At 35.0% G+C, this 17,639-nt stretch overlaps 1 protein-coding gene across 1 annotated transcript in view; it reads left to right on the forward strand.

Annotated features, from left to right (window-relative positions):
• The first annotated feature begins 7,508 nt into the window (after positions 1-7,508).
• GRXCR1 (glutaredoxin and cysteine rich domain containing 1) overlaps positions 7,509-17,639 on the forward strand; it is a 138,616-nt gene continuing 128,485 nt past the window's right edge. The window contains exon 1 of the mRNA XM_008248370.4: positions 7,509-8,001. Coding sequence (XP_008246592.1) covers positions 7,618-8,001 — 384 coding nt within the window. The 5' untranslated portion in view covers positions 7,509-7,617. The remainder of the gene's footprint in view (positions 8,002-17,639) is intronic.

Here is a 17,639-nt window from a genome sequence, read left to right on the forward strand (position 1 = left end):
TTCTCTTCTGTTTAGAAAGTCTCTGCACTTCAAATCAACAGTTGAGCTTGTCAGTTTCAGTGTATGAATTCATGTTGTTTAAGAAAGGGTGGGAAGTATTATTATGCTCTTAAAATGGTATGTACATGCGATACATAAAATTTGTTCACTTTATATAAATTTTAAAAGTAAAAAAAGAGAAAATTTCAATATTCTATAAGTCAAAAAGTTTCAAGGATAAATGATTTTCCCAATTCTGATGGTGAGCAAATCTTACTCCACACTGCAATCACCAGTGTCATTAGAAATAAAAATTGATAGATTCTCTCCATCCAGATAGAAAACCTGAGAGTAGCACTTGGGTACTGAGTCAAAGTTTATTGTTTCTCCAGTGACAAGTGATGCTGGGGAAAAAAACAATTACTTTGTTGACTGGAAAAGTTTCTGCATCACTTTCAATGATTAATTTTCACTGTTTTTTAAGAGCAAAAATAAAACACTGGATGTGAAATCTATACAGTAGCAATAAATGGTGTCATGTTACATGCATTTATTATGATTCATGGGTTTTGAAAAATTATGCTCCAAAGCCAGGAAGGTTAAAATTCTTTTTCACCATGCAGTCATGATCGCACAGAGAAAAGCATTGGGATAACACTTTGGAGACAGGATGAATAGAAGAATAATTATATTTCTCTTCTCTACAAATAAGGGAGTAATCAGATGGTAGATAAAAATGACACCAATAAGGATAGTAAGGCCAAAGTTGAAGCTGTTAGATTACTGTTTCTACTGGAAATTGAATAAAGTATATTTTTAAATTATTTAATCTTTGAATTCATGATATGTAGTATTTTAAAATGTAGTCCTAATTTTATTAGTACTACTCTACACTCTAGAAATTTTCTGGAATCTTTAATTTAGTATCTTAAATAAAATAGGTGCTCACTGGTGTTAAAGCTATGAATATTTGAAATATTTCTGTGTCACTAACATGACTTACTGGTTTTCTGTTTCATGTTTTGAGGGGTTATATAAATTAAAGATAAAGTTAGGAAGGAAATGTCTTATTGGTCTTGTATTCTTTTTTGATGAGCTATGTAGAATGGAAGTCATTTTGATTAGGCTAATATCCATGCCATTCTCCCTTGAGGCTATGTATTCAGAAAGACCTGGAAATTTGGATATAAAATTGCATTACTTTTAATCTGTCCCAAATAGAATGGCCTCAATTAAACTCTCTTGATACGTACTGACTCTTTACTTCACTGAGTTAAAGCCACTTTATATTGTCACTTAGATTTAGATATATTTGGATATATATATCCCTTGGTGATAAATCAATCTGTCTCTCCCATCTAATCCCCTACTTTCCCTTCTCAACTATCATCCTGACCTCTTCCCTCTTTTCCCCTCCTCTCTCTGCTTTGCTCCTCTACTTCTGCCTCTGCTTCTCTGGACATTACATAGCATTCTCTATTATTTGATTTCCCATTTTGATTAACTTTGAGGGAGAGGTCCTCTTCTTTCTCCATTGTTTTCTTCAATGTGTGTTATATATGAAGAAAATATTCAGATTGAAAGTCATATTCACAGTTGGGAAAACTAACTTTGGCAATGTAAAAAATTTTAAAAATTGATAATATTCATTGTGGCACTGGAAAGAGTACAGTAAAATAGGCACTCACACATACTAGTAGATATTTGGGTTACACAACTTCTCTGAAAAAAATGCTAATTTGTATCAGAAGATTTACATTTTTAAAAATCCTTATATCACCAATTTTTTTTTGTACAGAAAATGCAGTATTTTTAAAAAAACATTTTGTTACAATACAGTATGCAGTATACATTCCAAGAAATGTAGAAGTGTAGAGATCAGTCAGGTTTTTTGTCATCTGATCACCCTTATAAACAACAACCAAATTAAGAAGAAAGCATTACTAGCACCATGAATCCTATTTGCCCCTATTTCTTTTTTGTCATTACATGATAAAATTCAGGAAAGCAATATTTATAATTGCATATCAAATTATCTGACTATCCACACTATTTTTATTTTCTCTTTATATAGTAACTATCACAATTAAAAGAAGCATGTGACATTTTTCTTCTTAGGTCTGGCTTATTTCACTTAGCATAATGATCTGCAGTTGTATCCATTTTTTTTGTAAATGTTAGGATTTCATTAATTTTTATGGTTGGGTATTATCCCATCACACACACACATTCACACACACACACACATATTACATTTTCTTTACGCAGTCATCAATTGATGGATATCAAGATTAGTTCCATATCTTAGCTATAGTAAATTGAGATGCTGTAAACATGAGAGTTCAGGTAACTTTCATATGCTGCTATCAATCCCTTTGAATATATTTCCAAGAGGGGGATAGCTGGGTTATATGGTAGATCTATTTTTAGTTTTCTGAGGAATCTCCATATTGTTTTCATTAATGCTGTACTGGTTTGCATTCCCACCAACAGTGTATCAGGGTATGTTTTTGTCCACGTCCTTACCAGCATCATTTGTTATTATTTTGGGTTTTGGATGATAGCCATTCTAACTGGGGTGAAGCAAAACTTCATTGTAGATTTTATCTGCATTTCCCTGATGTTTGTGATCCTAAGTATTTTTCATGTATGTTGTACATTTATATTTGTTCCTTTGAAAAATGTTCATATGCTTTTCAATTTCTTAACTGGGTTTTTTGTTTTATTGTTGTTGAATTTCTTGAGCTTCTTATTTATTGTGAATGTTAATCCTTTATTGGATTCAAGTTTGGACATATTTTCTCCCAATCTGTAGGTTGCCTCTTCAGTTTGTTGATTGTTTCCTTTGCTGTGCAGAAGCTTCTTAACCTGATGTAATTCCAATGGTCTGTTTTTTTGCTTTAATGCCTATGCTTCTGGGATCTTATCCAAGAAGTCTGTCTAGGCCAATTTCTTGCAGTATTTCTGGTATTTTCCTCTAATAATATGATGATTTTATGTTTATATCCTTGATCTACTGTGAGTTGATACTTGTATAGCATTTAAGGAAGGGGTCTAATTTCAAACTTTTCCATGTGAAAAGCCAGTTTTCCCAACACCATTTGTTGAAGAATGTTGACCTTTTTTCAGGGAGAAATTTTAGCTTATTTGTCAAAGACTTGTTGTAGATGTGTGGTTTAATTTCTGGAAATTCTATTCTGCTCCATTTGGATTCCATGTCTATTTTTATGCCAGTACTAGGCCTTATTGATTATAATAGCCCTGTAGTATGTTTTGAAATCTGATATTGTGATGTATTTGGCTTTGTTTTTATGAAGATTGCTTTGGCTATTTATTATCTTTTGTGTTTTTTCTGTCTGTGAAGTATTAAAAAGGTAAGTAAAAAACTCCTTGAAATGAATTAAAATGAAAACACAACGTATCAAAATTTATGGACTAGTTTAGGTGGTAAGCTTATAGTAGTAAGTGCCAAGCCCCCAAAATTTGAAAGGTAGCATATAAATGATATAAAAATGTATCTCATCTAAAGACTTAGAAAAAAGAAGAATAAACTAAACCCAAAATTAGTAGGATGATAGAAGCAATAAAAATTATAAAAAATAAGCAAAATAGAAATTGAAAAACTATACAAAATATCTATGAGGTAGAAAGATTTTTTATTGAAAAAATAAACAAATTGATAAATCATTGGCCCAACTAACCAAAAAAACAAAGGTAGAAAACCCAAATTGACAAAATCAGAGATAAAAAGGGGATGTTACAACTGATACCACAGATATATAAATCATTAAGAATGATTACAAACAGCTATATGCCAACAAATTGGAAAATATAGAAGAAATTAATAGATTTCTGGCCATGTGTAATTTATCAAAATTGAAGTATGAAGACATAGAACACTTGAATGGTCCAATAACCAAGAATGAGATCAAATCAGTAATAAAGAGTCTCCCAATGAAGAAAAGCCCAGGACCAAACTGCTTGATTGCTGAATTCTACCAAGCTTTTTCCGTAAGAGCTAATCCAAATTCTGCTTAAGTTATTCAAAATAATTGAAAGGGAGGGAACCTTCCAAAATAAATCTGTGAGGCTAGCAGTACCATAATTCCAGAATCAAAGAAAGACATAACAAAAAAGAGAACTATAGAAGAATATCCCTGATAAAAATAGATGCAAAAATCCTCAACAAAATGCTAGCAAATAGAATACAACAACACATCAAGAAGATCATCCACATGGACCAAGAGGGATTTGTCCAGGGACACAAGGATGGTTTGATATATGCAAATTAATAAATATACATCATATCAACAAAATGAAGGATAAAAATCATATGGTTATCTCAAAAGTAAAAAAGAAAACATTTGATAAAATACAACATCCTTATATGATAAAAAAAAACCTTAAAATTGGGTATAGAAGGAACATAACTCAATACAGTCAAGGCAATATATGACAAACCCACAGTTGGCATCATATTGAATGGGTAAAAGCTGGAGAAATTTCCATCAAGAGCCAGATGCAGACTTTTGTCACCACTACCATTCAATATAGTTCTGGAGGTTTTAGCCAGAGCTATTAGGGAAGAAAAATAATTCAAAGAGAGATCTATTGGAAAAGAGGAGGTCAAATTATCCCTGTTTGCAGATGACATGGTACTTTATAGAGGGGAACGAAATAACTCCACTAAGAGACTATTGGAGAGCCCACACCATGGTGTAGTGGATAAAGCTGCCGCCTGCAATGCAGGCATGCCATATGGGTACCAGTTCAATTCTTGGCTTTTCCACTTGTGATCCAGCTCTCTGCTATGGCCTGGGAAAGCTCTGAAGATGTCCCAAGTGCTTGGGTCCTTGCACCCACATGTGAGACTTGGAAGAAGCTCGAGGCTTCTGGCTTCAGATCAGTTCAACTCTGGCCACTGCAGCCATTTGGGGAGTGAACCAGCAGATGGAAGACCTCTCTCTCTCTCTCTGCCGCTGCCTCTGCTTCTCTGCAAGCTTTGCCTTTAAAATAAATAAATAAATAAATAAATAAATCTTTAAAAAGAGACTATTGGAAATCATAAGGAAACTCAGCAAGTTTGCAGGATACAAAATTAATGCATAAAAAGCAACAACATTCTTATACACCAACAATTCTCTGGATGAAAAATGATTTTTAACATCAGTCCCATTCACAATAGCTACAGAAAAGTTTAATACTTTGGGATCAATTTATCCAAGATGAGGAAGATCTCTACAATAAAAATTGTAAAACATTAATGAAAGAATCAAAAGAACACACACAAAGATATGGAAAAACCTTCCATGTGTGTGAACTGGAAAAATTATATAATCATAAATGTCCATATTATCAAAGTCAATTTACAGATATAATACGATCCTAATAAAAACACATCATTAATTTTAGCAAAAGAATTTATGCTAAAGAACCAATCAAGGGGCCAGCGTTGTGGTTCAGTGGGTTAAGCCACAATCTGCAAGGCTGGCATGCCATATGAGCACCAGTTGGAGTTCTGGCTGCTCTACTTTCAATCCAGCTTCCTGCTAATCAATGCATGTGAGAAAACATTAGAAGATGGCCAAGTCCTTTGGCCCCTGCAATCCATGTGGGAGACCTGGATGGAGGTGGTTTAGCCTCCTGGCTTCAGTCTAGTCCAGCCTTAGCCGTTATGGCCATTTGAGTAGTGAATCAGCAGTTGGAACATTCATTCATTCTCTCTCTCTCTTTTTCTCTCTCTCTCCCTCTCCCCTTCTCCTTCCATCATACTTTGTAACTCTGCTTTTCAAATAATTGTATACTTTTTAAATGAAGAACCAGATGCATGTACACTTTTTTGAGCAAGAAATTTAGTATAGTATTATTTTACTAAATATTGTAACTAATTAAACTTCTAGCAGAACTTCTAGCAATCCAGAAAAAAAGAAAATAAAATATGGCATGGCTAGTAGGAGGAGTTCTAATATACAATGTTCATAATTTTCAGCAATAATGATATAGGAAGTGACTTGCTATATAATGTTGAATGAAAAAGTAAGATCCTAAATAAATGTAATGTGCTTTTCTGTATGAGAGCATATTAGTCAGGTTCAGTTAATCATTACTGCTCTAACAAACAACTCTAAATTCTAATCTCCATTGCTTAACACAATGAAGGATCGGTTCTTGCTCATGACATAGTACAATTCTGAGTGGTGGTGGTTATGAATTTCTCTGAGACTCTTCCAGACTTTTCCAGGCTTCGGGATTGCTCTGGGGTCGTTCAGCTAGCAGATGAAGAAGAAGAGAGAGAGAGTGTGGACAGTTCACTGTCTAAACTGCCTTGGTCCATAAATGATGCATCACTTTTGTTCACATCCCATGGGCAAAAGATAGGCACCTGTTTCTTGTCTCCTTAATGGAAGAGATGGGACTATGCATTATTGTGAACATGGGAGCCCCTCTGCCATATATCATGGAAGAAAATATACAACATTATTAACATCTTTGGTGTGATGATCTATCACTACCATTTTCCATTTTGTGCTGCTGAGTATTTTTAGAATTTTTTGAACTAAATATAAATTAATTTCATAATCAGATCAAAATTATAAACACGAATTTATATAGCAGTGTGTAGGTCAGCTGCTTATCCTTCCTCTAGAAATGCAGATATCTTGGGGCACTCCTGTAGTATAGGTTTCTGTATAATCTTTTAATTAAAGAGGTTCCTCACCAAAGTGATAGGAAATACACCAAGGCCAGCCTGACAATCCTTCTCTATGCATGGGTGATTTGGATGTAATATTTGCTAACACTATCTCCTGGATTGCTTTGGCTGATCTGGCTCACTGGGAGGATTTTTCCATTCTTACCTCACTGTTCCATGTTTCCCTTCCAAGGCTTTCCCTATATCAAATAGAACAATCATTTCTGTGAGCTGAAATGAAACTACAATGAAGCAAAAGTTCTCTTTTTGAAGTCTCTTAAAAAGCAAATTTTTAGTAAATGACAACATGAAGACAGAGGTTGAATATTCATTTTATACTGTGTAGATCAAATGTAAGTGAAGATTTAGTAGGAACTAATATTGTTAGCTTTGTGCAAACATTTAGTATGTTCACTGCTCTCATGAGAAATCTCCCTATAAAAATGAAAGAATTAAAAACTGTTGGGGGAAGGCTATGACCCATTGCATAGTTGGAGTCCACATTGTTTCTCTGACTTCAACCCTAGACAATGTATTGCAGAGACTTTGCTGCTGCAAAGATCCTTTGCAGCACTCATCATTGGCTTCAAAGTTTGATTTTTCATTTCCTTATCCCATACTTACTTTCTGTTTCATTGCATGCCACTTTCTTGCACTTGTCCTGTTAAAGCGTCCACCATGGCCATTTAATATTTAAAGGCCTGGATCATTTTGCAGGTTTTAGTTTAAAGGTAACCATAGCACACACACACACATTCATTATTAATTGCAGAGATGCACTGTGAGTTCTTGGGAATCTTCTTTCCTTTCAACATTAGTTTCATAGGAGTGCTGCTGTCAGCAGAAGTAAGAAGTAGTAAGCTCTGATATTGCTATAGGGCAAGTGGACTAGTGCAGTGACAACCGATCCAGAATGCTGTAAACTGCTCGTATGGGTGGAGGGGACCATGCTAAAAAGGGAGATGAAGCCGGAAAATGACAGACCGCGGAGAGTCCGGTTTCGGATCGCATCATCTCACAGTGGGCGAGTTCTGAAGGAAGTGTATGAAGATGGACAACCCTCAGGCTCCCTGGATTCGGAATGTGCCAGTATCTGTGGGATAGATGGACTGAGTGATTCTGATGGACATCAAAATGGCCACATAGGATCCGAAGGTGACGAGCATGAGAATGACCAGGATAACTTACTGGTGTTAGCAAGGGCTGCCAGTGAGAAGGGCTTTGGTACAAGAAGAGTCAACATTTTAAGTAAAAATGGCACAGTGAGAGGCGTCAAATACAAAGTGAGTGCTGGGCAAGCCCTGTTTAACAATTTGACCAAAGTACTACAGGTAAGTCATTATACCCTCTTCCTCCTAAGCTTTGTTCCTTATTCCATTTCTGAGCACATCTCAATTCTCAATTTAAAGAAAGCCTCTTTTAATCATGATTCCTATATACCTCACAAGACACTCCACCATCTAAGATATTGTCTCCACAGCTGTTGATGAAATACAGGGTCATTATCTTGACAAATCAGTGTAACTTCTCAAAGCTGCATTACTACCATGTACGTGGACTTTCCTTCCCATGTGATAATGACAGCTCCGAATCTATTTCTTAGCTCAGAAGGAAGATAGACTGTTGTGATCAAAGCATCTGAGCAAAACAGAAGTTAATTTGTTCCCTCTTTATTATCCTCAAACACCAGTTTAGCGTTCATCATCACTTGTGTGTGTAATTTCAAACAGCAAAGGTTGAGTGCTTACGCTCAGTGAAGCTGGAATCGTTTGGAATGTTATCAAACTATAAAGGCTGACTTTGACTTCCTCCCAATCCTGAAGAGGTTTCATCTGAGGTCCATTTCTCCATTAATTTGCCCATAATCACTCTAGAGCAGCACTTGAAAAATTATTACTCTATGAATATATAGACCAAGATCCAGATTTTAGAGTAAAAAATTATCCTGTAAAGTGTGCCAAATTACATAATATAGGTATGTATGCATTATTCATATTCAGATGCCTTAGACAGAAGATCTAATGTCAAGAGAAGTTTTTGAAACTGCCTGGAATCAGTGGTAAAATGATTTTTTTTTACATCTAGATATCATTATCTCAGGAATGTAATTCATAATCATTACCTTTAAGGTAGCAGACAAATAGTTTTCTATATAATTTCATTTTCTATTATCCTCAATATTTAACTACAATGGCACATTTGATAAATTATTCAATGTTTTTCATAATATGAGAAAATGAGAATGGTGGACAGAAAGAACTTCAAAAAGATTACTTAATGTTTTTTTATTCCAGAGGAAATAGTTGAAAAAGATCACATCATGAGATTGAAAAATAATTTTAGTTTTTGTTAAAGAAAAACAAATTAGTTAAGATTATGTTCACATACAGAATTTACCTATGAAGTAATTTACAGATTAGGAGTAGAGATAAAAACCCAAAGTCAGAAACTGATGACTCTATATTATTTAGATTGGAAAGAGGCGTGCATAGATTTCTAGAGCTGTGACTATTAGGTTAAGAAAATCTTAGTGGTCTTGGAATTTTACCAGTGCAGAAATTACTGCTAAGGTGTAGCCCCCGACTTATTGTAACAATTAAGTTCTAAAATGCTGGCATTTATTGTGGTTAACTTTGCTTGTCATTATTTGAATTGCTTTGCAATTTGGAGAGTTGTTTGCAAAACTGATATACTAATTTTGGTACTCTGATTTGCACTTGTTTACTTAAATATTCCAAAAAAGTATCATGCATGAGCAAATATCTTAAATCTTTGAAATCGACAAGAGAAAAACTATTCTCCTTCTTATGTCTTTACCCTGACAGTGAAATAAGCTCAGAGACACAAAATAAAAAACAATTCAAAGCCAGCCTTTTATACCAGATTAGGTTATAGTCCTTACTAACATGTTTTCTACACGTAATTCCACCACCTTTTTGGAGAAAAAGTCTAGCAAAACTGTCTTTTTCTAGTAATTTAAAATCATTCAGTTTATTCTCAGCTTTAAAAGGAAAATGATGTTACTAGCAGAGGGGCCTCAAAGTTTTTGATATTTAATTACTTATTTCCCATCTCATTCTTCCTTCTTGTTAATCTAAGTAATGTAGTTTGCATATGGTAGGGAATTTCAACTTCTGGCTATCATCTTAAGTTTCATCATCATCATGAACATCAAGTGAATGCTCTCTGATCTCTCCAGGGGAAACCTTTAGTTACAGGAGCTCCTGCTCTTGGAGCAGGCCTGCCAGTCACATATTGACATCGTTGTGTGAAAAGAACCCCTGGTTTGTGTCCTATAGTCTGTGCAACATCTCACAGAGACCTGATTTAGGTGCTTGCCCCTTACTCAGAAAGTATCATATGGGGTGACACATGTCTTAGGCATACGTCTCAGGATAACTGAGTAGGTTCCCACAGGTATCCCACAATGCAGTAGCAGAGAAGGGCCAAGCTAAGAATTTGCCATTCAATTTCTCCTATACCCATGACCAGACATGACTTTTTCCCTGGATCTCCACATATTTTCCATATTGCTTGAAAAGTAAGCAGCAAACTTACCTGGAAATAATGGTAACTTAGCAGTTTTTCTCAAGGAGGAGAGAGTGAGCTTTCAGTATCCCAGATATCTGATGAAGGTTCCAATGCTTGGCCAATCTTACTGAACAAGGAACAGTGAATGAAGAAACAGTAAGATTTCTCTTCCTGTTTTAAGTTATAAAATCTTGAAGCACTCACTTTGGATCTTGAGAGGAAATTTTAAATATAAACAACATGAAATATAAACAATTTGAAAGGCTCCTAAATTATTTTGCTTCCTCTTTATTAATTTTCTACTCTGCCATTCCTGTCTCACAAAACAGTCACAGATGTGTTGCCATTGCATAGAGAATAGTCATTGAGATGATTTGCTTTAACACATTTTTACTTAGCAGTATTTATTTGGAAAGTTTTCAAAGGAACATTAGAACTGATTTCTATATCATATAACAATTTATCCTGGATAATTCTGGATAATTGAGGATATGTGATATTAATCAAGGTCCTTAAGAGTGGTAATGTGACCAGGAAGCAAATAAAGTTCATCTGGCTGATTTAGTGACCAAAGGGGCGACTCATTGATGAATCACTCAAGGATCTCCAACTGGTATAGATTATGACTTTTCACATTTAGGTTGAATTTCCTATCTCTCCCAAAGATAACAAGAATACAATGCTAAAGAGAGGCCAGTTTGGAATTATGAAAACCTAGAATCTAGTCATAGCCTAGACATATGTATTTACTACAAGCTTTTTCGGTTATTCCTAGAAGCACCAAGGTTTGAAAATCATTGATTTACAATTTATATGTGAAAATCATCCAGCTCTATAGGATAAACGAAAACATTCCTTAATTTCTTATGTCCTCAAGCAGTTAATGAAGAAAATGAGAAAGATGTGCACTGACAGATGATTTGTTCTTTTGATCAAGTTATATAAGGATTTTTCCCAAGTTAATGATGAGTAGAGATTATCCTGACATGTTTCCTATTGATGGCCTCATTTATTAATTAGTTTATTTGGGAACAGGAAGGACCAGAAATTTTATTTATTATTTCTATTTAGATAAATAGTTTGATTCCTAATTACTAGAAATTTTTAGAAAACAATATTTTTATTTTCTTTTAAAAATTAACCGCTGTTCTTTCTGCAAAACGAATTATAAAACCATTAGATAACTTGTAGCTATCATTACTCAGTTTACATGGTAGGGTTTGGGATATACCTTAGCAGCAATATATTTCTAAAGTCTCAGGGTGGATCAGTGTTGCAGATAATAAAGGGCATTCATTTTTGTTAATTTATTTTTATGGGATTAAGTTTCAGATAGAAATATTTTCCTGAATTCATCCTCAAACTGTGTGAGTACAATGTTATAATCTTCCATAATTTTAATTCCCTCTCCTCCAAAGTGAAAAACGTGGTATTAGAGAAAAATAGATGCAAAGAAGGAAAATAAGTACACCATATATCATAATTTGGCAGCTTCTTTTCAGAACTCAAACATATAAACCCTGTGTATGTATGCACATGAATATCTCTGGTTAGTGTGCTATTTGTAAATTAAAATAAATAATTTGCTTGCATAAAAGTTGCATTTTGCTCAGGGCTTTCACATATATTACTTTACTTAATTGTACCCAAAGTTTTGTGAAAATTATTGTTATAATATCTGCTTTTATAATGATCAGAGAAATCAAGTGACTAGCTAATAATACAAGAACTCTCCATTTTGCTACTTGACTTTTTAATTTTCAAAGGTATAACATCAAAGACAAAAATCCCAGATTTACCTTATAGAATGTTAAAGTGACAAATATGAATATTTATGATACTACTTATATCATGTTGGATATAATCTTATTTTTGAAGCTTCGGTATTTAATTGGCAAGTTATAAAATGCCATTTAACATTCGTCTTCATCTAGAGAAGATTTTTCATCAGTTAAGTAGCTTTCACTCAGTTTTAAGCAGTGCTTTGCAAATTTATCAAAACCCATTATTTCCATAACATCATTTGATTAACTTTATTTTTTTTAAGGTTTATTTATTTATTTGAAAGTCTGAGATACACAGAGACAGAGATAGGAGAGGTAGAGAGAGAGAGAGGTCCTCCATCCGGTGGTCCACTCCCCAGTTGGCTGCAACAGCTGGAGCTGTGCTGATCCGAAGCCAGGAGCCAGGAACCTCTTCTGGAACTCCCACGCAGGTGCAGGGGCCCAAGGACTTGGGCCATCTTCCCAGGCTATAGCAGAGAGCTGGATTGGAAGTGGAGCAGCCAGGTCTCGAACCGGCGCCCATATGGGATGCCAGCACTTCAGGTCAGGGCATTAACCCACTGTGCCACAGCGCTGGCCCCTGATTAACTTTCAAGAGATTCAAAGGGCTGATACTGAAAGAGGAAAGCTTGGTTACCACAAGTAAGACTCCTGCTCAGCATTGCTCACTAACTCAGGATAGATGTTATTATCAGAAGTTTCTGGCAGTATTTCTTATCCATCTCTAGTTCATTGAATCTAGCGCTGGTAACAGAATAATATTCCAAGAAAACAAGACAATATTCTCAGTGACTCTTTGGTCCTGATGGTTTATTTGGACCACTCTGGAAATACAATGAGAACAAAAATAGTTAGCACTGATTGAGTACTTACTGAATGTCAGGCAGGCACTGTTCACATTATTTTTGTGCATTGTTGCAATGTCATTATTAATAATTTGAGCTCCTTGCCGGCGCCGCGGCTCACTAGGCTAATCCTCCGCCTAGCGGCGCCGGCACACCGGGTTCTAGTCCCGGTCGGGGCGCTGGATTCTGTCCCGGTTGCCCCTCTTCCAGGCCAGCCCTCTGCTGTGGCCAGGGAGTGCAGTGGAGGATGGCCCAGGTGCTTGGGCCCTGCACCCCATGGGAGACCAGGAAAAGCACCTGGCTCCTGGCTCCTGCCATCGGATCAGCGTGGTGCGCCGGCCGCAGCGCGCCGGCCGCGGCGGCCATTGGAGGGTGAACCAACGGCAAAGGAAGACCTTTCTCTCTGTCTCTCTCTCTCACTGTCCACTCTGTCAAAAAAATAAAAAAAAAAAAAAAAAAAAGAAAAAAAATAATTTGAGCTCCTTATTTGTGTAAGAAACATTAAGTTATAGAATTTTTAAATATAAATTATCCACAGAAGTTTTTATATAGTTTTATAGCAAAAGAAGCATCTATTAATAGACACATTTCTGTTTTACTTACTAGAAAGCAGGCAAGTAACTCTAGGATTTTTGATACAATTGTAAATGATGCAGAAAACTACTCTCTCTCTCTCTCTCTCTTTCTTTCTTTCTTTTTTTTTTTTTGGACAGGCAGAGTGGACAGTGAGAGAGACAGAGAGAAAGGTCGCCCTTTTCTGTTGGTTCACCCTCCAATGGCCGCTGCGACCGGCACACTGCACTGATCCAAAGCCAAGAGCCAGGTGCTTCTCCTGGTCTCCCATGTGGGTGCAGGGCTCAAGCACTTGGGCCATCTCCACTGCCTTCCTGCGCCACAGCAGAGAGCTGGACTGGAAGAGGAGCGATGGGGACAGAATCTGGCGCCCCGACCAGGACTAGAACCTGCTGTGCTGGCGCCGCAGGTGGAGGATTAGCCTAGTGAGCCGTGGCGCCGGCCAAGAAACTACTCTTAAAAAATTAGATGCTTGACCTCCAAAAGTTAGGAAAGAAAATCACAAAGTTGTGTTTGGGTCTACAGCTATATTATTTATGTATAATGAAAGAATTTTAGAGTCCTTTGACCTCCTTCTACACACCAATCCTTAGCTACTCTTTGTCACAGCATTAGACACCAATACCGAGTAGGTCCTTGATATATGTTCTTTATCAGAATTAATGAATTAAGTGAAATTCCTTAGGTAGTGTTTATTTTATTCCATTTCTTTCTCTTTTGGATCTGAAGATTTCTCATGTTGCATAGGACTAGAGTTTGCATGGTGAAGTGTTCTGGGTTCATTCCATTTCATTCTTTCTCTTGTGGTTCATCTTCAATACTACTTCAATCTTCATCAGCCATTTATGGCATATGTACTATGGAGTGGATGCTATATTAGACAGTATGAGGAATAAGACCCACCTCCTGCACTCATAGAAATTTCAGTGATGTATGGGAGTGATCATGTAGAGCGATTCCTTGAATAATTGGGATACAAACTTGACTTTACTTCCTATTTCCAGAGAGCTCTCTCTCTCTCTCTCTCTCTCCCTCTCCTTATTGTCCAATAGGCTTTACTACTCATTCTTCACTTCTCCAGTGCTTTTCTCCCTTTTATCTTTCTCTTATTAGATCATTGTTATTGTATCATTTTCTTCAGTTCTCACTTGCTTTCTTTCTAATTAGTTCTGTCTCAAGAACCAAAAACTGAAAATAATCTGTATAATTAATTACACGTCTCTTCATCCTTCAAGTCCCCAGAAGTGAATTATAGTAACTCTCATCATGAACTGACTTATCCAAGTTCAATGAATCTTATTAAAACTTCTTTTCTCTCTAATTCAGCAAATATATAAGTAATACAAGTAAGATGGACTTTCACTGTCCTCTACACATATATCATCACAACATTTTAATTTGTGTAAACTTGGTTTTGATTGCCTGAACTTAATCTGTCTGAACTTTGTCTTCAGGACAACATGCTGAGAAAATTAATGGAAATTCAAGTTTATATGAAATTGCCTGATAAATTGTTATAGACAGCCCATAGTTAATGTATACTTAGGTAATTAGTACCTTATGTTTCCAAACTTCAAGTAGTTAATGTAAAAATGAACAGTTTTATTGAGATGCAATTCACAACATACAATTCACTCATTGAAAGTGTACAAACCAATGATAGTTAATATGTTTGCAGAATTGTGCAAAAGAACATTTTATCATCCAAAAAAGAAATGCCATAACCATTTATAACCATTTCCTGTTTGTCTCCCGTCTCACCACCTATCTTCTCCCCACAAGACTCTTGGCCCTAGGCAATCACTTATTAATCTTCTGTCTCCACATATTTTCCTAGTTTGCACATTAAAAAATCATCCTAATTGTATGCATATATCTTTTGACTAACATTTTCCCATTCTACCTTCTTTTCAAGCAACTTAAGTCTCTGGAAACCAGCATTTTTCTCTCTCCTGTGAAATCAAGTTTTCCGTATTTTGCATGTGAGTGAGATCACATGGTATTTGTCTTTCTGTGCTTGGCTCACTTCAGTTAATATAATGTTCTCCATAATTATCCATGTTGTCATAAATGACAGGATTTCCTACTTTTTAATGCCTGAATAGTATTCCATTTTCTATATAGATAACACATATTCTTTATGCATACATCCCATGATGGGGTGATTATACTGATTCCACGTTTGTGGCTACTGTGAATAGTACCTAATAAACATGGGAGTATAGACCTTTCTTTGTCTGAAGAATGTTCAGTAGGAGGTATTGAAATCCCCTGTTAGTATTCTATTTTATCTTATCTCTCCTTGCAGATTTCTTAATACTTGATTTGTATACATAGGTACTCTGGTATTTGGTCTATATATATTTACAATTGCTGCATCCTTTTTACTGTATTAACCCTTTCATTATATATATACATATATTTAGCTTCTTTTTAGTGTTTTACTTAAAGTTATTATCTAATTATGATTGTTCCTGCTCCCTTTTGCTTTCTATTTGCCTGTACTATCTTTTTCCATTCCTGAACTTTAAGTCTATGTATCTTTACTTGTCAAGTGAGTCTATCATACTCAGAAAATAGTCTGTCTTGCTTTTTTCCACCCATTCAGCCACTCCTTGTCTTTTGATTGGATACTTTAATACATTTACATTCAATATAATTATTTATAGGTAAGGACTAACTAATACCATGTTTTTCATTGCATTCTAGTTGTTTTGATATTTTCTTTCTTCCTATCCTACTGTAAGTGATTTTCTATCACAGTTTATTTCATGTTTTGCTTTTTGATTTATAATAGGTTGATCCATAATAGGTTTTATCTTGATATTACTATGAGACTTTCAAAAAACATCTTATGGTTGAAACTAATTATTTTAAGCTGATAATAGTTACGAACACACACACACGCGCACACACACAGTACTTTATTCTTTCACTCCACTGCTTCCTCCACATTTCAAATTGTTGATGTGACAATTTAAACTTTTAATGTGATATATTGCTTTAGAAATTATTGCAGTTATTTATAATAGCTTTGGATTTTGACCTTCATATTAGATACATAAGTGACTCACAAATCACCATTTTAATCCACTGAATTTTATACTTCTATATTTTCATATTACTTATTAGTAGTCTATTATTTTTGAAGACCTATCTTAACAATTTACTGTGAAACAGATTTGGTGGTAAATAATTTCATCAGCTTTGTTTATCTGAACAAATTTTATCTTTCCTTCATTGCTGAAGGATAGCTTTTCTGTTGTACAGTAATTTTGATGAGAGTTTTATATCTTCTTCAGCACATTGAATATATCTTCACACTCCCTTATGGTCTATAAGTTTCTGCTAAGAAGTCTGTTGCTAAGTGTATTGAAATTCTCTTATATGTTATTTGCTTATTTTCTTTCTGCTTTCAGGATTCTCCCTTAGTGTTAGATCATTAACAGTTGTATTGTAATGTGACATAGGGTATTTTTTTTTTTTTTTGTATTTTAAGTATGATTTATGGCCTTTGACTTTTCTATACAGGACATTTGTATCTTTCTCCATGTTTCAGAATTTTTCTGCCATTATTCCTTTAAATAAGCTTTCTCTATCTTTTTCTTTCTCTATTCACTCTTAAGTGCTAATAATGATTTATATAGTAGCTGTTTTGATGCTGTCTCTTAAATCTGATGAAGTTTCTTCATTCTTTTTCTTTCTTTTTTCCTTTATCTCCTCTGATTGGATAATCCCAAATGTTTGGGGTTGTAAACAGCCGACCCATCCAGAATCACAGGCTAGACTAAATAGTAAAGGTCATTCAACACCAAAGAACACCTGCAAGTATCAGAAGAAATCCCCATCTCATCAAATGTACAGGTATCAACATAAGGACCAAAGGATTCTGAAAAATCAGAGAAATATGACATCATCAAAAGAATCTAATAAAGCTACAGTTATGGACTCAGAAGAAAAGAAAATATATGAAATGACTGAAAATGAATTTAGAATAATTCTCTTAAAGAAGTTCAAGGAATTACAAGAAAACACAGATAGAAAGTTAAATGAAATCTGGAAAACAATTTATGGAAAACATGAGAAATTCGAAGAACAAATAGAAATTAAAAAAGTTCAAATAAGAATCCTAGATCTCAAGAGTGCAATAACCGAAATTAAAAGATCAATAGAATGCTTTAATGGAAGACTTGGTACAGCAGAAGAAAGAATTTGTGAACTTGAAGATTGGACTTT

The sequence above is a fragment of the Oryctolagus cuniculus genome, chromosome 2 (assembly GCF_964237555.1).
Source record: "Oryctolagus cuniculus chromosome 2, mOryCun1.1, whole genome shotgun sequence".
In the NCBI taxonomy this organism is placed as follows: domain Eukaryota; kingdom Metazoa; phylum Chordata; class Mammalia; order Lagomorpha; family Leporidae; genus Oryctolagus; species Oryctolagus cuniculus.